This window comes from Varroa destructor, unplaced genomic scaffold (assembly GCF_002443255.2).
Source record: "Varroa destructor unplaced genomic scaffold, Vdes_3.0 BEIS01000004.1, whole genome shotgun sequence".
In the NCBI taxonomy this organism is placed as follows: Eukaryota; Metazoa; Arthropoda; class Arachnida; order Mesostigmata; family Varroidae; genus Varroa; species Varroa destructor.
In genome coordinates, this window is record NW_019211457.1 from 9011861 (window position 1) to 9034364 (window position 22504).

The 22504-nt window shown below is 39.3% G+C and overlaps 1 protein-coding gene across 5 annotated transcripts; it reads left to right on the top strand.

Moving 5' to 3' along the window:
* The first annotated feature begins 1743 nt into the window (after nt 1-1743).
* On the top strand, nt 1744-22014 carry LOC111248720 (FERRY endosomal RAB5 effector complex subunit 3-like). Of its 5 annotated transcripts, none has more exons than XM_022801538.2 (11): nt 1744-2163; nt 2437-2581; nt 15900-16220; nt 16535-16724; nt 17121-17249; nt 17421-17545; nt 18387-18566; nt 19231-19298; nt 19590-19874; nt 20173-20300; nt 20749-22014. In XM_022801538.2, exons 1-11 carry the CDS (start codon nt 2101-2103, stop codon nt 21077-21079), a joined length of 1965 nt encoding a protein of 654 aa, XP_022657273.2. In that variant the 5' UTR covers nt 1744-2100; the 3' UTR covers nt 21080-22014. The 5 variants fall into 5 exon arrangements, with proteins under 5 accessions (XP_022657273.2, XP_022657274.1, XP_022657272.1 ...); XM_022801539.2 differs by having other exon boundaries at nt 1746-2112; XM_022801540.2 differs by lacking the exons at nt 1744-2163; nt 2437-2581 and adding an exon at nt 7505-7872.
* The last annotated feature ends 490 nt before the right edge of the window (nt 22015-22504 follow it).

Here is a 22504-nt window from a genome sequence, read left to right on the forward strand (position 1 = left end):
AGAGGAACCTGGACGCATGCCACATATCAGCTAATCCAATCCAAAAACTGTACTAAAGTATTATTGTGAGTGTCATTCTGTCTTATGTAGCGTTTAGGACACTTTTAGGAAATAATGTCATACCAAAGAGCCCTGCTGACGTTATTATGCTATACAAAGAGAAAAAGCATCTACAACATCTCAAATATACTCTAAGTAGATAGAAAAACGAAAAGACATCGTTTAGAAAATGATTCCTTAAAATTAAATTGCACTGTTTTCTCCAGTACGAAACTCAGGCATAATTATTTACAGTTACGTATAATTTAATTAAAAAAATCTGAACTTTTCATTGATCCGACTTATACTATTGTTCAAACGAATGACACCCGTTAATACAATAACAAATACACTGTGTTAGATAGCCAAGATTAAATATTTAAAGCGTTTTGTACCGTTTGGCAAATAAGCTTGACGAACCTGAAAAATCTAAGCAGTACCAGCTTTAAAGCAGAATCGCATATTATTGACCAGATCCGCTTCTCATAGACCCGCAAACTAGCTTTATAATTATGCAAAAAATTCCTATAGTAGTACGGCAAAGTGATCTATATTCAATCACTGTCTTAAAAAATCAATCTTGAAAACGCATTATAGTTTTCTTTTGCAAGTATAATTCACTCTAGAATATAGTAGGTTGTTCTATTCTAAAAGATTATTTTCTCTAAATAATGGCTTCCAATCAGACAATTTCTAATTGTACAATAGTACCTGAGGTATGCCCACATATTTCGACACTATTTTTATTGCTCCTGTCCACAATTTCACATATACACAGTCATTGCAACTGACATATTGATGCAGTAACAAATATCTACTAATTTTCTCTAATTTCCCAATCCGTATAACAACGGTTATAGTGAGCGTTACAATTTCTTAGTAGTATAATAGAATGGAAGATCTAGCTAATTAAGCACATACAAAGCCTTAGCACGTTGCAGAAGTGATTCAGAATTCTGTGAAGTACTGAAATGTCATACCCACTGTCGTCTTATAAAATCAGTGTTTTCCGGCGGAGCGGGGTAAGTGCATACAGAATATTCCACGTTAAACTTTATAGTAAGATCCTTCTATTGTCAGATGTTTTCATGAGCTTCGAGTTTTTTTGTAAGAGCCAACAGCATCAAGCATGGGTGAGCTTTATTATAATAGTTATACGCCGTATATGTGAGAACTGAATAAATTCATCTGATTTGGTCGATCAGAGTTGAGCGGCTAAGTTAGGGCGCTTTCTCGGTTAGGTTCTTAAACTTTCCTCGCAATTGACTTACTCTCAAATAGAAGCATTTGATAAATCGCTACACACATGCTACAATATGACAATTTAACGGCAATTAATCACCTTCTTTTAGCACTTTGTGTACACATGTCTTCTGCCCGTGCATCGCATGTATGAAACATTTATAGTTTGACAAATTTACCTCGCTATAGTATCCATTGTAGAACTATTGTGTATATACCCCGTATCAAAATCTATTTACCAAATACGCATTTATGGCCTACCACTTACTACAATTTTTGTCTACTGTTTGTCGGAATTGCCTCCTTTGATAGTTTTACATAATTAAATTGTACGTGACACACAGATCCTCCCATTTTTGGCTTCACACAGAACGCCCACTCCCTCCGCTTCAAGAGCCACCAAATGCGTGTTGTCGGCTCAACAACAACAACAACACCACTGACAGACACACTTTACGGCAAGAGAGAACACTGGAGCACCACTGATCACTGCCAACCAAAAAAGCTATGCTAAATAGTGACATCTCGTTCGTCCGTATTAGGTTCATAACGTCGTTAGTGCATGACTTTTCTATGAAGTCTATAATTTCAACGAATCAGTGCAGGGTTGTCTGTGTCGGTTTGTGAAAACTAGAAAAGAGACCAGTCTTAGAAAAGAACGTACTATAAAGTGGATTAGTTCGCGTTAATTGGATTAAGTGGCTGTGCCAGCTGACTCTGTCGGACAAATCTAGGCTGTGACTCATCCTCATGTGCTCTGCAATTTTTAGGAGTAGTAGTGTGCATAGAATATAACGGTAACTGGTCAAACCAACAAAAATGACACACAAGGTTCGTATGTTATTACGCGGCAATGTTTCCATTCAACGTCAACCAGATAAGGTTTGATATAATCACTTAACTTTCTGATCTGTGTACCAAATAGCTGTCATGGTAACAAATCCAAGTTGGACGTAAACTACAGAGTGGCCAATTGGCAGTTTGATGCATCTTACGATCTATTCTATCGATAAAACGATTCTATACAACTCCAGTTGGAATTAGCGAAGATGACGCGTGCGATTTAGCTTTGTCAATGTTTTTGGTTTCTTTTGGTGTTTAGTACCTCACGCATTTCTGCAAAGCGGATATGATTTATTTTTTGTGCCTAAATAGGTGGTGCAATTTGAGTGGTATCAGAGAAGCAATGATGGCGCGGAACCACTTCGATGCCCTGTGGAGATCCCAAATCGAACAAACATTGAAGAATTAGCATTTCGGCTTGTCAAAGAGAATGGGCTGCCGTTCTACGTAAAAGCAGGTTAGTGCCCGTATATGCCCTGTTCCCTGCTTGTCCTTAAATTTCGTTAGTTGACAATGAAGGTGAACAACCGTCCGACTACTCTCAGACAGAGCTAAAAACACGATCTCGCGGATTAACGAACTATAACGATATGTGGCGGGAATCCTATGTGTGGCCAGCAGAAACGAATCAAATTTTTTCAGGTTAAACAAAATCGTTTGAAATATGCAAGCATTGGCTGTCTCACTGTCAGCCCTTAAAATAGATGATAAAAAAGATCCTTTTAGATAATAACAACGTTGTAGGGTTTGCTTTTTCTATTTTTCACGTAGTACACTTCTGGAGCTTGTCCATATATATATATATATATATATATATATATATATATATACGGGTTTGGCGTAATGTCAGCTCCATATGAAGTTTGTGTGCACAAATTCTTTATTGCCTTCAACTTCTGCGCTGTCGAAGGAGGTATTTTGTTACCTACTCTCAGCTGTTCACTGAAATAATTCAAATTTGACCGGGCCACAACTTTGACGTTCCGTGGCTTTCGCAGCTGCTTTAACCTGCAAGTTGTGCGAGGTTTTGCTGTTAGCCTGCGAGTCAAAAACTAGCTTCACCAGTGAAAAATCACGAAATATTGCGAGTTTGCGTAAAGTGTCCCACAGCTATTCTGGTTCTACCTGCTAAGTGCCTGTGTAACCTACGAAAACAGTCGACAAGGTCTCGCGGCATATCGCTCGTCTCAATTAACATTATTATTACACTGCAGTGCAGTTTCTATGCCGGCACAACACACCACCTTAGGCGAACGGAAGTCGACGGAAGTTTGGCGCAATTTTTCACCACCATCTCGACACGGTCGGGGCTCTGGCATTGGCCGAAAGATTTTTCTAATGTGCGCACAAAATTCATTGAATGTCTGACATCAATGAAGTGGACAGACGTTTTACTCGAAGTTAAACTTTCGAGTAAATGTCTTGGTTCTGTTAAACATACAGAATTCTCTGAACAAATGTCCTGTTAACACAAAAGCATGTACTTTTATATGAAATTTATATTATGTGAACCAACTAATACGTGTCTCTTTATCGAAACGTAGTTTGGCTATATGGCTAAATATCAACGAATATCAAGGTTGAAGGTTTCATACAATCGTAACATTACCCTAGAAGAAGCAAATAATAGAAAAATTAATCATCTACCTTTATTCTCTTAAATATACCGGTAGTAACTATATTCGTGCCTTCAAAATTATAGGTAGACAATAATGCCTATATGCAACAAAGGAACTTTGTTGCATCCACTGATCGATTTAGAAATCTCATCTTGGTAATAGTCTACTGACATAACGCTGTAGTTCTAAAATGATATGTTTGTCTCTCATTTTTGGTGTACATTGTTGCAAAACTCTTGGATTCTAACAGAGAAGAATAGACTCTTATAATAACTGATTTCGAAAGAGTATTACCATTAATTTATGATAAGCTTGACATACACCTGTGTATGGATCAATATTGACGAGCACAGTATAATATATTTGCAACGCAAAATAGGCATTGCTTCAACTTGTCTGTACCCAATCACACTGGATTGAGTTGAACTGACAGACCTTTCTGAGTGTACCTGTCGTGATGGCGCGGCGTAAGACCAAACCTTCGGAATCGACGCGACCCCCGCCGAAAGAACAAGTCGTTCAGATTATTGTATCGTCCGAAGATGGTGCGTCTGCGCCACCTGGTGGACAAGGCATACCCACTGGGACCGTTGGGAACACCGGCTCTGATGGTAAGACAGCGATCTCGTTATCCCTTATTGGACCACTGGGTAATCAGAACACTGAGAATCGGATGGATGAAACCAGTTCTAGTAGATCACGCGGCCGATCTGTTAAAGCAGTAGTTCCAACGGTGTTGACACCGAACGAAGTCATCGTCACTGAAGAGCGTGGTAAGACACGAACCGTCGTCAAGTCGAATTACCAAACTAGGCGGAAATCGGGGGTTCTAAAGCAAGCGAAGTCGACGGAAGTCATTTTTGACGAGATTCTCCTTGAGAACTTTAACTCTCAGCAACAGGAAGTTCGGGAGGAGCCGTTACCAAAGAGGAGAAAAGGCCGACCGAAGAAACAGCAAGTAGTTAAGACCGAAACTTTACTAGACGATGGTGAGCCTTTGCTTCGGGTGAACGGTGTGGACTGCTCTCAGGCAATGGACCCCGACGCGATTGAACGACCGCCACCTGTCCACGATGATATAAGGCTGTCACGCAAGTTGCAACTGCTCGTATCAGACGCCAATGCTACGAGCTCTACAGAAGCCGAACGCGAGGCTACGCTTAAGGCTAAAGTTCTCCTAGAGCAAATAGCAAATTATAAAGCAAAAGCGTGCAAATTCTCTGTCGAGACCGCTATTGAATACATGAAATGGTTTGAGCTTAGCTCGAAAAGTTATGAATTTGTTAGAACAATGCACGGTGGTGGAGGGTTATTTACGCTGCCGTCAGCTAAAACGATTCGGCGATACGTCGATCCGTTTAGCGAAAGCGTTCAGTTGACAAATCTTGAAGCTGCTCAAAGCACGTTTTTGCTTCAACAGCTGCATCATGCTCAAGTTGAACTGCCACCGGACCAGCACGAGCAACCCCATCATGTCATTGAGCATGGTCCGACTGACGATATCGTTCAGGAGGGCGGCGTGTTTTACGTTGAAGAAGCCGCTTCGGCGGACTCGGAGTTCCTGGTGAGGATTGATAGCGCTACAGGCGAGCAGCAGGTCGTGGGTAGGACGGGTTCAGTAGTGCGATTAATGACACAAGACACACAACCAGTAGTTCAACAAGAGGAAACAGAGCAGCACCACCACTACGAGCAACAACAACAACCACAACAACAAACAGAAGAAGTAATTGAAGTTTAGCTCACCAACCTATATTCAGTCTATAGAGTATATCTTAATTTCTATTGAATGCAAAATTAATATAATGAGATGCAAACGCTGCGACGCTGCAGTCGCAGAAATATGATTATTCATAAGGCTGGTTAGAAAGACGCGTTGTGTTTTCATTTCATGGAATAAGGACACCGCGACGTCTTAATAAACTGTTTGAACTGCTGCAAAACCGAGCGACAAAGAGGCTTTAACATCGATGTTAAGAGGAGACGACTTGTCAGTAGTCTATAATTACACAAACAATATAGGATAGAGCATATCGCTTGAAAAGATGTTGAGTATATGTATATAGTAATAATTTTTTAATTGCAAGTTATTGTGCAATTGAGAATAATTATTAGCGATAATTTGACAACTACTTTATTACTTTCCTGAATCAGATCTGTGACGGGGTCTGTGATGGCAGAATCGATGTTGCAGATCTAATCGCGGAATATTGGTGTTGTATTGGAGACAGGCTAGATCTACAATCATCCATCTTCAGGGAAATATTGTGCTGAATGTGAAATTCGGCTACACACAAATCAATTGATTTTATCTATTAATTTCCAATATACGTAGGTTTTAGTGATACCAGTGCTGAAAAACTAAAGTAGGTAAGAATTGGTTTAAAATGTGCTGAAGCTAAGCAGCATTATACAGAACTCGTGTCAAGTCACACTGCCCTGTTACAGGAACCTACTAAACACTGTCTAATTTTAATATCTAATTTTGAATGTTAAAAAAAGTATATGTGCCGTTTTTGTTTTCTTCTATATAAGAAAACGCACGCCATGTTTGAAACTGTTGAATTAATTTTTGCTATGTTAATAACGCTTACATATTTGGAGGCAGATGGTTGTGTCAAAACATTTACAGCTGCGTGGGACCCGCGCACGTATGCAGTTATAATAGTTAGTAAGAGCAATATATAATTGAAGTTGTGGGTAAAATTGTATTCGTGTGAATATGTATATAAGTACTACATCAACATAGATCTAATAAAATTTAGACAGCTTACAAGGAAGGACGTTTTTTCCAGTGCTTTAATAACACATTTCTTTATTTATGTTGATGATAATGCTAAATAGAGAGAATACGAAAATAGTATTAACTGATACAGTATAGGCTCAATTGATAAGATTCGGCAACATCTCTATCCTGCCAAATTCTCTCTCTCTACAAGGTTCAGTTTATATATATATATATATATATATATACACGTACGTATATATAGCGGAAATCCATGGCCGTTTGACGGATACCGAAGGACTAATTTGATGTGGCTATATAATATCATGAACTGGCAATAAGTAACTAAGCTTTTTGTAAGTATAGTGTAATTTAAAAAATCACATGTGCATAATATTCAATGCGAAATATTGTACTAGTGCTCTTACCACCAACATCACAATAAACAAGACAAGCGTTCATGGTGATAAAAGGGAACCATGAAAAAAAGCTGCGCATGTAGTCATTAGTTTCAAAGTCTAATTTCAAGATAGTTTTAAGCATCTTATCATTTTAATCAATTCTCGAAGAAGCAATATCAATCTGAGCACTTTTTCTCTAGAGATGTTAGAAATTTATAAAGCATTAGTAATGTATTTGTAGTTCTTAATATGCGACCATATTTTTTGTAGACAAAGAGCAATTTTTTAGCAAATATTTTTTTGCGCGTGTACCCACGTGTTTTTAAGAAATGCTTAGGTATCTTTCAATATTTAATGAGATAGCTCACATTGCAATCGGCATTGATGAGCGATATTAATCGATCGTATTTAGAAAACATTTACCAAATACAACATGATCAACTTGTATAAACCCCGAAACTAAATGCTATTAACAATAAAATAGTAAAGAAAACCATGTAGAACCGTTTTTTTTTTCCGCATATTAGATATATTTTGCTAAATAAGCAAAGTAGCAGTTAACAATACGACCGCTTCTCAACGGCCACCAGTTTGTGGCATATTTTTCTGGGCACCGTCTATTTGATTTGGTTTTATTGGGAATTAATTTGACCTCAATTAAAATTGGTCAGCCCTGGGCCATGATTAGCGATCTTAGAAACGCGTTAAATTGTGGCTCGTCTACAGCGCACACTGCATTCAAGGTTCGCGCCAGATGGGGAGTGAGACATTTTGAGTGGACTTTTTCCTGCTGCCTCTGACGGTGAAATGTAGACCCTGGCGGCGTGCCGGCTAGTTTAGCGGTAAAAGCCGCCGGCGATTTATTATTGTTTTGATTACGGAAGCTGTTTGCCCATTCGCGCCTTTTAGTAGCAGGCGTTTACATACTCCGTCGTTGTTTCCGTGACGTTCGGAAGGAGGCTCTAGATTTGATGATCAGCTAGCAAAGAAAAATGGACAAATGGTGATTTATAGTAACGGCATTTACGTGTACAATTTTATTTTATCACTTTTTGTAATGAAGGCCACTGCACGTTCCTGTTGAACTTTATAGTTTCGTGGTCACGTCGTGAATAATTTATTTTTGCAGTCTTCTGTAATCACTGTGCGCGCATGCGTGCCTGTTCGTCCAGAGGATACCTTTTCGCTAATTCCATAGTTTACAACGAGATTTGGTGGTGCAATTGCTTATTCGCGTATCGACGTCTTTTTTTGGAAAATATCTATTAAAAATATGGTATCGATACGTTTTGCTTGCAAACAAAGCTTCAATCAAAGTTAGGCAACTAACAAATCTGAACCGATAGGATGCGCTATGTGTTCACGAACCAAACCTAGTCATTTGTTTGACAGTAACTGAGGTAAATCACTGACCTATAAAGACAGAGTTCTGGATATTCATTTACTGAATGACTGCTAATAGACGTTGAAACAAGTACTTGTCTGCAAACTACAGTGGAGCGAACAACAATTCATTGGACGACGTTTGTTAGCGCGAACTCTGTCGTCACTTATGCATTTCGCATATGAACGGCGCTAGTCACTCGCATATGAACGAAGATGTCACAGTTTATAGTGTACGATTCGATCGCTCCCGAAGTGCCCATTATCTTTGAATCGTCGAACCATGAGCCGTACGAGTCCTCAGCTAGTTCCTCTTCAAAGTTTGCAGATGCTTTCAGTCAGCTGATGCCGCTTGAAACAACAACTAGGAGCAATAGAAACGATTATACAAATAGTGTACAGGATCAACGGCATACGCAACAACATCATGTCGCCACCGCGCTAAATATAGAACACCACGGTGAACATGCTGCGTACAGTGCAACTAACGGGTATCGTCCATCACAGCAGCAACGTCATTCTAGTTCTACAGCGCATAACGCTGAGGCTTCTGCAGGCGCCTCTTCTTGTTCTTTTACGTCCGCTGATGTCTACAACGGCTTAAACAGCGAGAGCAGTCATACGAGGGTGCATCGTGGGTGTAGCTCAAGCGAGAATGTACCTTACGGCGGTGATGGGCGGCTTTTGGGTTTTACCAATGACGAGGGAGAGTCGAAGCGTGCGCGCAAATCGAACATCGCCAAGTTCAGGGATTTTGTAGTTCAAAAGGTTGTTCGCAACTCCAGAAAACAGGGTCATGTTGCAACGAACAGTGAGGCCGTCACAAATTGTAATCGATGGCGGTTGCAAGATTGTTCAGAACAAGACAGCTGCTTCGTCAGAGAAAGCCAGAACAATGAGGAACTCGATGAAACCAACAGAATGAGTAATGATGTTGATTATTTTTTGAACGAAAGCCAAGAGCGGGGTACGGCAAATGGGCGTGGCAGCAGAGGTTACTTACGAAGAGGCCACGGAAGTGGCTCTAGACGAGGTCAAGCTGGCAGATTAGGAATAGGCCGTGGCCGGGGATCAGCACGAGACCGATGCTCGGATAGTGCTAGCGGTCAAAGTCAGAATCAAATATTAACTCATGATGAAAGGCGTAGGAGATCATCTGGCCGAGGTCGTGGGAGGGGATATGGCCGCGGACGTGGAAGAGGATTCGGTCGAAGTGATAATCGGGTTCAAGGGTCGACAGGCCACCGGGGAAGAGGTCGTGGTAGAGGCGCGAGCATCGCCCTAAGCCCAGTATTGGCAGTAGTAGGTCGAGGTAAAGCCAAGGGACCAGGACGCCCGAAAGGTCCGGGACGCCCCCGGGAATCTGGTAGAGGTCTAGACCTTAAACACCTTGAAAGCAGAGCCTTTAGCGGTAGTCGGGGCCGGGGCCGAGGCCGAGGTCGAAATAAAAGTGTAATTGCGATCCGTCGTGGCCATAGTCAAAGTGAAGTTTTGGGATTGCGCTGCAGAGCTGAAAGCCGCGGTGTACACGCAAGTCAGCGTGGAAGTAGTGCTATGGCACAAATTCAGAATCGACGCATCACTCTCGGTCGCAATCGGGGGCCAGGTCGTGGTAGAGGCAATTCGCTGCATTTCCTCTTTACTTACGAAGAACAAATCAATGAGAATTTTGATGGCGAATGTCAAGGGAGTGATTACTCGCTGGAGACGTCTTGTATATATGACGATAGCGAAGACTCTTTTGAGGCTGACTCAACTGATATGGATGATGAGAGTGATATCTTGTTGGACGCGGACAGTGGCGACGGTTGTGATAATGAAAGTCGATTGTTGCCCTCAAAAAGAAGCTCCGGAGGTAGAAAACCTGGTAGAAAAAAATCCTTTTTTTTTGGCGGGGAAAACTCCGACAAGCTCGAAAAAATAAAACAAATTCTTGATTTAAGTCGAGTTCAACTTCGCAAAACGACCACTCAAAAAAGAGACGCAACTTCAACAACCGCAGAGGGGGATAGCCTCGCTGAAATTAAACACGTTGTCGAAAAAGTCGAAAAGATTGGAGATACACTAATTCCAAACGGTTCATTAAAGGAGGCACAAGTTGGCACTCTAATGGCTGAAACAAGTGAACGACCTGGTCCAGCGTGCACGAAAAAGCCACGTCCTCTGTACGATGAATTGATGATGCGAATGAAGGCTCAATGTGGGCCTGATCTTCGAGTAACTCTTACGCGGATTGAGGTGCCGGCAACCTATGACAACATTTCTTTCTGTCGTTTGGATCTCCGCAGGAAGGTAAGTACAGAATCATTACCGACTTTAATTGGTTTCTCTTTTTTATACTTCCGAATCGAAAATAAAAACAAACAAAATGCATATCGTCAGAAATTCTGATGAACTTTTTAACAGTACCAGGCTAACGAGAAGATGCTTTGTACTGGTATCCATGTGGTGCAGTGCTTTATTTTTAATTGCAGAGTGTAAAAGTGAAATACTTTAAATACCTGTAAAAATCAAACATCCTCAACGAAAGCACCTATATTTGCTCACAAGTGACCGTTGTCGTGTACAATCGAAAGATGTAACCTCAATGTTAACTTCTTTTCCTACTTTGTTCTTAGGAGCCGCATCTCTCACGAGTGATCATATCGCACAATAACAGCAAACGCACAGTTGTTACCCTACGGGACGTTTTGTATCCATCCGGGGATATGGGGTCATGGCGAGATGTAGCTAAGATCACAAAGCGACCTACTGCAAAAGCTCTAACGACGGGCAACTCAGCTGGCGGAGCAGCAGCAGCAGGGCTTCTTGCTGTTGATCATGTTAAGGATGGAACATCTACAGCTTCAAGTACTACTTCTATCGAAGATCTACAAACGTCCCCAAATGGAACTTTTAGCAGCATTAGCTATAGTAACGATAACGACAATTTTTTGTATCTGGCTCAGCATGAAGAGAAACGACTTTACGAACGATTGCTTCTTGAAGACTGGAGGATAACGAAAGCCATTCAGGCTGACCCGACTCGCTTTAGAAGAACACGTAGTGACATCGAAGGTCATTCCAACAGTGAGACAACGAATAGTGATAAGTGTCCCGAAGCAAAATATCGTAGATTAGATAACATCGGAGTGGGCGAATTGCAGAGTGATAGCAGAACCGAACCGACAGCAGAATCACCAGTGCAGGTGGACGGACGTAATAATAACAAGGTGCGTTTTGCTGATTTATATATGCAAACCGCATACATGATATGTATATATGTGAAATTTCAGATTGCGTCTCTGCAATATAACCTATTGTGTCATTTTAAATGACAATGAAATAATGAAATGACGACTTATAGCTACAAGATATATATATATGGTTTGAAAAACGATTATAAGTAGTTTTTCCCGCTCGTATCATAGCGACCGAACTAAGCTTGTGTATAACATGGAACTATGTAGTCTTTTGCATAAAAGTGCGATACAAAAAACACCGGTGTTTGTATTTTTCTTGATCTGTGCTACGGAGTAGAGGAAAGGATCGACAAATATACACTTATTTGGCAAATATCACATTTTTTCAAGTCGATTTTTCATTCCGCCACAACGAGGTCACTAAACTAATTCACTAACGACTCTGTTGCAGGATGAAGCAGCGTTCATTGAGGTAAACCAACTTAGACAAAGGCTACGCGAATTGGAGGAGGAAAATCTCCGGATGCTCAACACGTAAATAGCATTTAAGCTTACGATTATGACGCTTTTTCTAGGATAATTATGTATATGCGATAAACAGCATTATTTGGGATTGAGCTATGATAACAAATGGTATTTTCAGTCAGTAAACAAAACCTTATACGACAACACTAGAAATTTAACCTTCGGGGATTATTAGTGCATGTGCCAGTGTTAGTAACAAAATCTCCGATCCTTTTATTTTACAGATTGACGCGACAACAACGCCAACAGATGGATAAAAAAAGAAAAAAAGTCTTCACCATAGCCGGTCTCTACCAGCCACAAGTGCTTATGCAAGATTTGAAGCGCTTTTCGGCTTTGAGAGACTCTGTCTCAAGTAGTAAAAGAGCAATCGACAAAAATGAAGACAGCCTCTTGTCTGTACCAACACCACCAATGTTACCCCATATAAGTAAGCTTTCTGGAAAGAATACAACCAGGGCTGTATATCGCCGCGCGTGTACTGTCTCTCAGTCTACGGATATTCGTAGATAGTCAAAGAAGCAGAATTTGGTGTAAAAATAAGTTCCAGTCTTGCAATTGAATTGACAAACGTCAGAGCCGTCAAAGGCATAACTAATAAATAGAAGCGATTTACCGAAAGCCCGCAAAAGGATACAAAGAATAGTTACCGATCAAGGATTTCCTGGTTGGGTTGACAAGAAATGGAGATCTCAAGCGCCAGCTGACCACCTCAATAATATTAACAGCCGGAAGAACCCGTAATATTTATTCTGTACATTTAATGAGATAAATCAAATCTTAAGGGGCTTCTCGCTTAAGGAAATCACCCCTTTGAACTAAAGTCGGAGAAATCAGGAAATGAAGGATTGAAATGTGTAAATATGCGTAGTTCCAGAAAAATTAAGCAAATAGTAAACTGAGTTAAGATGTTGATAATCTATATTTTGGTTCAGTAATCTGAGTTAAGCTTAAAAAGGTGACCGAAACAAAGCTGGTTTTTATTTTGGAAGATAGAACTGATGGTAACTTTCAAATCCAACAGGGGTACGAGGCTGAACTCAGCTGAAAAGCAGTCCCCGCAGTACGTAACTGTGTTTAGGTTTTCTAATTAAATTTTTCCTTTAGATAATTGTTGACCATTCGTTGTGCATGAACTGACAAGAGGGTCTGGTGCGCTTAATGGCAGCCTAGGTGGACAGAATCCAGGTCACTTTATGTTAGGACTAAAAGCAGTGGTATTTGTCTGCCCACTGGCCTTTTAATCGCAACGAACTATTGATGGTGTATCGCTTTTTACAAGAATCGATTCCTCGCCATTGACCCATTTAGGGTAATAGGGAAATATTAGGGTAATTTTGGAATAATTAAAAGGTCCTTTGTCAAAAATAAGACATATGCGTTATGTGTAGGGAGTTAAATAGGCCTACAAAAATCAAAGAGCCATCTTGACAAATAATTATTTTTAAACAACTCCCATAGCGACAAAGTACCATTTAATATTGCTGAAGTATTGTTGAAGATAACAAAAATAATTAGACTGAACAATATGAAGGTGATTTGAGAAACAAATAAGAACATAGGCAGTACTGTAAATTCAAAGAAATTTCATGTTTCTGCTTTTAGTAAATACACCACCTCAAATTTGATGAAAGTTCATCGTCCTTGTTGGAGAAACTATTAGACAACAGATGACTTTTCCTTTTTTTTTTTAAATATAAATCATGATCTTCTGTGGACCTCATATACGAGTGCTTGCCATAGATATTTGAAATCTGCTACAATTTTCACGTAGGCTACGTGGTTCTGAACAGGAAAAAGTAGTCACTTAGACACGAAGTGTATCAACTTGTTATATCTTGGTGATTTTTCATTTGAAAGATCAACTTTAGATTCTGTATACATTAAAAACTCTATAAATGAGGTAGGTCTACGTTATTTTAGCAATCGTTATCTCTGAACTCTGTCTGGCACAGACTACGTATTATAGATTGCTAGTTCAGTTCGTTGGTAAATGACGAAATGTCAACGGCCGTTATAATAATTTTTATATCTAATTTTTTTGTGAAAGCTGAAGTCTTGCGCACAATGGCCAAGGTAAATGCGAACGAAGCGCGGCCTACCACTTGGAAAGGGTCGAATTGGAGAAAAACAAATACTCATGTTTGTCACAATGAACTTCATAGTGAAATGACCTACTGAAGCCTGGCAAAAACGTTATTTTGACAAGCATAGTGCCCTTGGGAACGGGCAATTGCTGGTGCTATAGACCGCCAAGGCTTTCATATGGTAGTTTACTATAGAGTAAAACGGCCTCTATATATACATATATATATAGCTGTCTGCAGATCAAAAGCCTTGTATGTGTGTATATATACAACATTGTTTATTCAAAAATAATAGATTTAATAATAAACCAGCGTGCGCGTGGAGGAACAATATGTAAATATATTTACCTAAATAAACGCGCGTGTGTATTTACTCAAGCATGTCACTGCGCGTACGTCATTCCAATAGAAGTGAATTAACCTTACCATATCGAAATAGAAAGAGTATAACAATATGTAATATACATTTACATGAAATTTTAATCAGTTTATAAGTAGTTAAGGATAAATATATATTTGGCCAAAGGCGATGTCGGCTGTTTGTGGCTCAGAAAAATTACACCGACTCCTTACCATCGAATTTTCCCGGTGAAGTGTAGCTGTCTATGCGATGCTAATGTAGAACGGGTGTCGCGTTGGGCGTAGCGCTTTGTCTAGTATATCTTCGTACAAAAAGGTGACAGATAAAGCGATCCAATAAAATGTTTCGGATAGCAGGTAGAACGACGAGCACAACAATACAATCGCTATCAGATGCAGCAAGTTGAAAAAAATAATTGGAAAAGATATCCGTCACGATCTAGCAATCTGTATAGATGATGTTGTGCTGATGTAGTTAAATTATCAATTGTATACGTAGAGGATGAAATAATGTATCATATTACTTATTATATATCAAAAAAAGCCGATGTGGAAAAGCCGTAATAAAACAAAGAGTAAATCCAAAAATATCTCATTCTTTAGTGGAGGCATACGAAGTAAGAGCGTTTACAGTCTATTATCAAAAAATGATAGGCTCTAGTCGACCACTATCTGTATGCTAAACCAGTCTTTTTAATATTTCTGCTGTGCGCCGCTAAACAAATGTTACCTAACTTAAGAAGTTTGGAAATAGAGGCTATTTCTCATCATAGCTTCTCAAGCACCACATCCGTTGTCTGAGCCACTAATTGTTCTGAATACAACGGAATGCCTGAGTGAACCTGGGAAGTAAGCAGTTTGCGGTAACGTTTGATAATCATTTTAGAATACTACGGGTACTGCTAAAACCATGGTCCACAATGCCTCGCTCTATAGAGAATGTTGTCAAGAGCTTGTGAAGAAGTTACACCCAAAATTTTATACGGAAGACAGTGCTTAAACTTATTAAGTGAATAAGACATAGATCTTATAAAATAAATACATTATGCATTTTCAGTTAGTACATCATATATCGACATTTACATACTTCGAGTATCCTTCTTTCGTTAACGACAAAGCCTTTTTCGCTCGTTTAAGAGTCAAAGGTTCCGTTTTTTTTTTCAATATTTCTAGTTGCAACAATATGCCGGAACTGGTAGCTAAAAGCATGGTGGGATCATTCATTTTGACGTCGTAATGTTAATCGTAACAAAAGAGATACAAAAAAAACTTGCACCATGGGATTCTAACCTTGGGTTCAATAAAAAGGATTGTATAACCTAAAATTTCCTTAACATTCTCGTTTTGATCCGTGCGTGTCTTACTCTTAACAGGCCCAAAACTTTTTTTTGTAAATTATAGCTGCGAGATAATAGCGAGCATTTGTTTACCTGCAGTTAATAGACTTACTGCTAGAACTGTATACATATATATTCATTTCGGTTCTTTTTTAGAGCTCCAGTCAGCAATGGAAGCATTTATTAAACAGGAAACATCGGCGTACTTTAATCGAAAAGCGGAAGGGGTGCTGAAGGATCGGCTAGGAATTGAACCAGCTAGTTATATAGAAAAAGGCAAGGTGAATGCTGATGAAGGGAGGTTTGAACATGAACAGCCGCAGCAACAGATGACTCTCTTGAGTGTGGGAAAGTCACGTGAGAGTGATGAATTCGGCCACACTGATCTACCTTCACTTATTGAAAATATCGTTCGCAGCTATCGAGAAGAGTACAAGGAGTTTGCCAATATCCCCAATGGAATCGATGACGATGAAGGTATTCGAAAATGACGGTTTAGAATCTTTTAAGATTTCATTTTTATATACCATATCTGAAGTCAGGCATTCGGGCCAAGATTTTTTTTATTCATAATCTAATTTTTCAAATGGCCACAGGTTGTTACCGCTTGCATACTATCCTCTAAATATTTGTTTGAAGCGTAAATGATCTCTGGTATGATATTTTTCATGTAGACTGACAATGATCATAATGACATGTTTATTTTACAAATATCTGGACATCCACTGAGTGCTAACATCGAACAAATAATAATAATATTTTCTGAACATTGTGCAATTATGGCTCGCCAGAGTTTTCTCTCCTGTACCACAATCTGATGCATAGTGGCGCCCAGTTAAAGGTTCTCCGCGTCGAGGCTGGTTTTTCGGCTCGTTCTAAGATCGAACGGGCAGAAATGGACGCAGACTTCGCAGCTCTAATTGACAAACAGAATCGGGAACTGGAAACTAGCTGTGACTTCAATGAGCATCTTCTCAACACGTATGCTTAAAACTCTACTCGATGGTTTCTTCTGCGTATTGTATTGAAAAACTAATATCGGCCCACCGTGCGAATATGTTTATATTTTACTACTACTGTCCCTAATTCTAGTCTGTTTAAACGTTATGTTTCGACCATAGCACGAAGCGTACACACATTTCCAAATATCACATCATTATCAAATGATTTAGTATAAATGCTTAAGTAAACAAGTTAAAGAAATCTTGCAGGTTTAGCCAGAAGATAAATTAAAGTGGTTACGATATTAGTAATGGTAAACAATACGTTCTTGTCATGTTCCTCACAAGCTTTAGTCATCTTATAGTTCCACTAGGACATCAGGTATCTGACCGATATTTCTATCCTGTACTTTTATTTGAACTAATTATTTAATAGGCTGGCATCAGTACATGTTGAGGAGAGGCAAGCATTTGAGCGAAACTGGAGGCTGCGCCTTGAAGCTCTGCGCACGCGTCAGCGAGAGGCATTTCTTCGATGGATGATGCACGCAGCAGCCCAAGTTTTGTCAGTATACTGATAATATCGCAAACAAATACGAATGACGCATAAGGGATTTTGTTTAGGACAATCCTGATTCTGTTGACGCCTGACTATTGTGTAAGTTTGGCCAGAACTACAATGTCTAATTGTTTATGGTATTTTTTGCTTTCTTCGTTTTCGTGGTGGTGTACACAGTACGAAACCGGATCCTTCAGTGTGTATGCAAATTGATGATATAGCCTTTGAGGCAGATGAAAACGGATCTACGCGACAACAGCACGGAGGCTCTGGACTCAGCGAAAGTTTTACTATACACCTTGGTAGGCGAGCATTTCTAGCAGTTTCTGTGATTTATTTACATTAATTCTGTCTACTTTTTTCTAGCACAAATGTTGCCTAAGATGCCTGATATAATAATGCGTGCATATATGCTCCGCTGATGTATTTTAAGCCATAGTTTGCATCACTGAGGACAGGCAGTGCTGAGATGGTTTTGGAGGATCCTGTTTATAAAATAAAATTAAAAAAATTCTAGAGTTAATAAATACGTCTTTTGCTAGACACAGATTCTTTACTTTAGCTATCTTAGTAATCGTACTTTGCTTCTACTTACTATTTCTATTCGCTCAAGCTTTCACAGTTCACAGTAATAGTTGTCGACAAAAGAAATATTTTTTGTTGATAGACTCGCAATCCAAAATAAATCGCCCTTCTGTGCAGCAATTACGATGACCGAATCTTTGACAAATAGATTCGAATGTCGCAGGTTTGGTTTGAACTTGGCCACCAAAGCTGACGGGGCTCCCTCAGCAACAATTAACGAAGAGTGAACTATATAGGCATACAAAAAGTAGATACTAACAGCTTACATAAATGTTTATTCCTGTTATTAACCAGTTATTAGGCTTTCATTCAAATAACCTTTAAGTCATCATTAAGAATCTGGCCTATACGCAACAGTTATATTTAAAGGTCTTGGGTTAACAAAAATAGACAGTATACATTATCAGCCAAAGACTGAGTGTGATTGGGCATCTTATCTTGTACTCATCGGTAGTTTGCGGAAAATGAGAATTTTAGTAGTTACAAGGCTACAAAAAGCTCAGAATGGAAAAAAGATTGTTTATTAAAAATTTGCCTTTTTTGTAATTTTAACTAAAGGATCCCAGCTAAAGGTGATGCATAACCTTCGTCTTAGCTGCGTTGATCTGCTCGAAACATTTAGACAACGTTCGCCGGAAGAAGCCCTCCAAACGTCGATGTGTCTCTACTCGGGGCATCTACAGGGAGCCGTAATTCTAGTTGACAACAGAGTCAGCTCATACAAGGGTATTAAACGAGGTTAGCACACTTATCAGCACTATCCCAACGTAATCGAATCCACCTCTGTTACATCAGAGGAGGGAGATTATTAACAAAGATGTACAATATTTTAGCATTTTATATAGTAGCCATAAAATAGTCGCTGTGTATGTGGTTCAGATAACATGATTTGGATTTATGTACGGCAAAAACATTAAATTTACATTAAGAATGAGTGATGTTGATTTAATTATCGAATTGATATGGATATCGGGGTCAAGCTTTGGCGTAATTGTAACTTTTAGATCTTCCACTCTGTATAACACAAGAATGATCATAGAATTTAAAATATCATTATTGGATTCTTTCCAAGAGCACTAAGCCATACGCCTTTGAGCAGCGATCATCATGTCGTTAGGGAGTACACCACCCGAAATAACGAGCGATTGCCATCACTGCAAAAAAACTTTATGGTTCAAAGTCACTAGCACAAAACTAATGTATTATTGAAATATTTACCTGTAGGATATCATTAACGTTAAAGAAGTGACTTTGGAATGGTAAGTATATTCTAATTTAGCTCACGGAGAGCTGACAATTTAAAATTATAATAATAAATAAACGCCCATTAATCGAAAAGTCAGTATTAAACGATTTTCTAGCACGTATATACATTGCTTTCTTATTGGTATTTTTGCCACAGAATTTGCCGAAATCTGCAAGATGCGAGCAGAGCTTCATTTTCCGGACATTGAGACACAACTTTCCGAGGTAATTTGCTTCTACCATGAAAACTTTGTTCTGTACAACTCAGTGGATGGTTGTAATATTTTTCTTTTGTTGTCATGGTTACTTGCGATACGTCGCGCATTTCAGGTTTTGTTTTATAAAAAGTCGACTTTGTATTTTCTTTGTTCTCTGTTAGCAAATCGCACTTCTTTTTATTTATTAATATCCCGTTTTTGCACTTACTGCTGTTTCTGACAAACATGCACAAATTGGTGGAGCCGAATTATATATTTTGTATCATATTCAAATCAAGGCTTATAACTTGTTACTTAGGTAAGAGCTGAGTTTCGCAAAGCAACTTCACGTTCCAGCAACGCAGTTCAGGAAGGCGCTGACAGTCGAACGGATCCACCTGATGGTCATGGTTCAATGCCATCGAAAAAGAGTGGACCTCAGAGTCCGTTCGTTGAGGATGACGCGGACGAAGTCTCGCTTTCGCCGGGTGACGTATACATAACGCGACATTCTAATCTGGGTGGAGCTCACATTGTTTTTCATCTAGTCGCTGGAAGTGACGAGGAGCAACTGAGTCGGAAAGAACTTACATCCAGACATCAGGTAAACATTTGGTATAGACACGATATGACTGGCTGTCTATTTGTTTCATGCTTAATAAAACTTTGAGAAAGTAGCTATGAGCTTTGTGCTAGTATTTCTGAGCTCGCATTTCTAGGCTCACGCGAACAAGGAGTATTTACTGATATAAAGGCTGTTTCTGAAATGTTAGCAGATCTAATTCACTGAGATATCTCTGTTCCTTATACGTGTACGCTCACGAATGAGCGAGGCGCTTTATTCGCCTGATGTTGTATTCTATTTTAATTGAAAGGGGTCATTTATTGTATGACTTTTGCAGGTGATACTTGGATTACGTAACATTCTCCGCATAGCACATGAAAGAGACGTCCGCACCCTGTCAATACCGTTGCTGCTTTGCAATGCGTTCAGCGCTCACACAATGACCCAAGCATGGTGCGTTAAAAGGTAAATGTACTTTGTTTTCCTTTGTCGCAACACCTCCATAATAGAATTATTGAATTACTCAACGAAAAGAAGCAACGAAATTAGAATTTCTCACAATGTTTAGCTCTTCAATTACTTATATGAGCATTTACATGAGAGTTAAAATGCGTCGTACTGTATCTAATCCGTGTCGTGTGAATAATGATTCCATCATGCATGACGATGTAAACATACAATGACACGTAACAAGATGCTGGAAAATTTGATTCAACCCATTTAGTTGACATAGAAATTACCCGCAGGAATTTTAACTCGAAATTTAGAAATGTAAGTGTATTGGAGCCATCTGCAGGAATAATACAGGAAGGGTTGCTTTCTACAGCTAACTATCCCGTTTGAATTCTCTATATTTTCGTTCCATTCACCCGTGTATTGTTGTCAATGTGATTCACATGGGACTCCATTACAGAGCCGAGCTAGTATATAAGTGTGTCAAAGGCTTTATGATCGAGATGGCCTCCCTCGTAGCCGAAGGCGATCGCGACGATCCGCGCACAGTTGAATTCATTGTGCCGCCAGCTCTTGGAGCCAGTGCCTCTTCGCCAGTAGACGAAGGCACAACATTTACTTCGCTTAGTGCTATGCTGCAGGGTATCTTTCGCATGGCGAACCCACTTGTACTCAAGACCAGTGCTGGCAACAATAATACCTCGAACCTATCCAACAGTATGTCCGGCGGTAGCACGACAACAAATAACAACAGTGGAGGGGGCAATGGCGGCACTACAAACAACATCTAATTTCAATGTTCATAGGGGAAAGTGATACCAAGGCAGAAATATATGGGCTAGCGTTCAGTCCATCTATGCTAGATTGCAATAGGCGTTTTACTGACTAGTTCTTAGCTATTTCGTCGTATATGAAACATATCCGGAAGCATGATTTTGCCAAAAAGAAATTATAGCTATTCCATGACAGTATGTCAATACTGGGCACCCGAAATCGACGCGTGAAATGAAAACTTTCGATGTCACTTTCTTTTTTATTTTGCAATTCCGGTCTTTTTAGTAATCTTCTCGAACGTCAACACTGCAGGACCAATTACGGTGTAGGTTGAGGAAGCCCTTTAGAGTCTTTCATTCCTTATAGATAAGGGCTGTCCAGGCTATATAGTGAAAAGTGCTTACTCTTCATCATAGACACTTGATGGGGATTCAGGCAAAATTTTAACTTTTGTCATTAGCAAATATACAAGGGCTACGCATCTTCCGCTCGATAGACCGGTTTGTATTGGTCACTGTCAACTTAGGTATTTTTATTACCTTGCAGAAGCACTTCAGGTGTGCTAATGATGTCGAATAATTGAAATACATTTAGAAAAACAACATGAGTATTAAGAGTCATTGAAGCAGTATTATAGCGAGCTAATGGTTGCCCCAAGAAACCGCTCAATAGGCTGCAACAGGGACAAAGAGTTAAAAGGAAAACATCAACGGAAGTGCATAGTAATTTACACAGAAAGGAACAAATTAGCCAGAGAAAACGTAATACAGTTCGCTCTTATATAGTACGAATTTTTGTACCGAGACTGAGTGATCGTCAGATCGTGCGTTATTCTTATGAAAATACTCCGTATACAAGGCCTACGCCTATAATAAGCGAAATTGCAAATATCATAACAATACATCTGTCATAAGCACCGTTAATAAAATCTATATAATATATTTACACTTCATGTCATAACATGTCATTTCTATATGTCCATGTTTGTGTATGTATTAAAAGTGATAATAAAATATGGCAGACTTCAAATGATTAAAATGGGAGTTCTTTTAAGGGAGTTGTTGCGGTATTGAAAGGTATTTTAGAGATTAATTTTTGGTACACTAAACATATCTTAAATGTAAACTACGTAACTATAACAAATGCACTTGAGTCATGTTATCACTGGAGCGGCTAGCTTACTGTGGTAGTTGTCGTATTACGCTTAACTTACTGTGAGTTTATTGAGACTAACTTATTAACTTATTGTGAGTTGATGAAAAAAAAAGTTAATCCTGACAAGGGTGTCGCATGGTACTGGATTGTCATGCGGCTAATTATTCACGTCACGAGGAACATGCAAGACAGAATGCCACACTGGACTCCGATTGGAAACTGTCCTTAAAGTAGTTTTCTACGTAAGAAAATGCAATAAGAAAATGTAGCAAACTAAAAATTTGTTA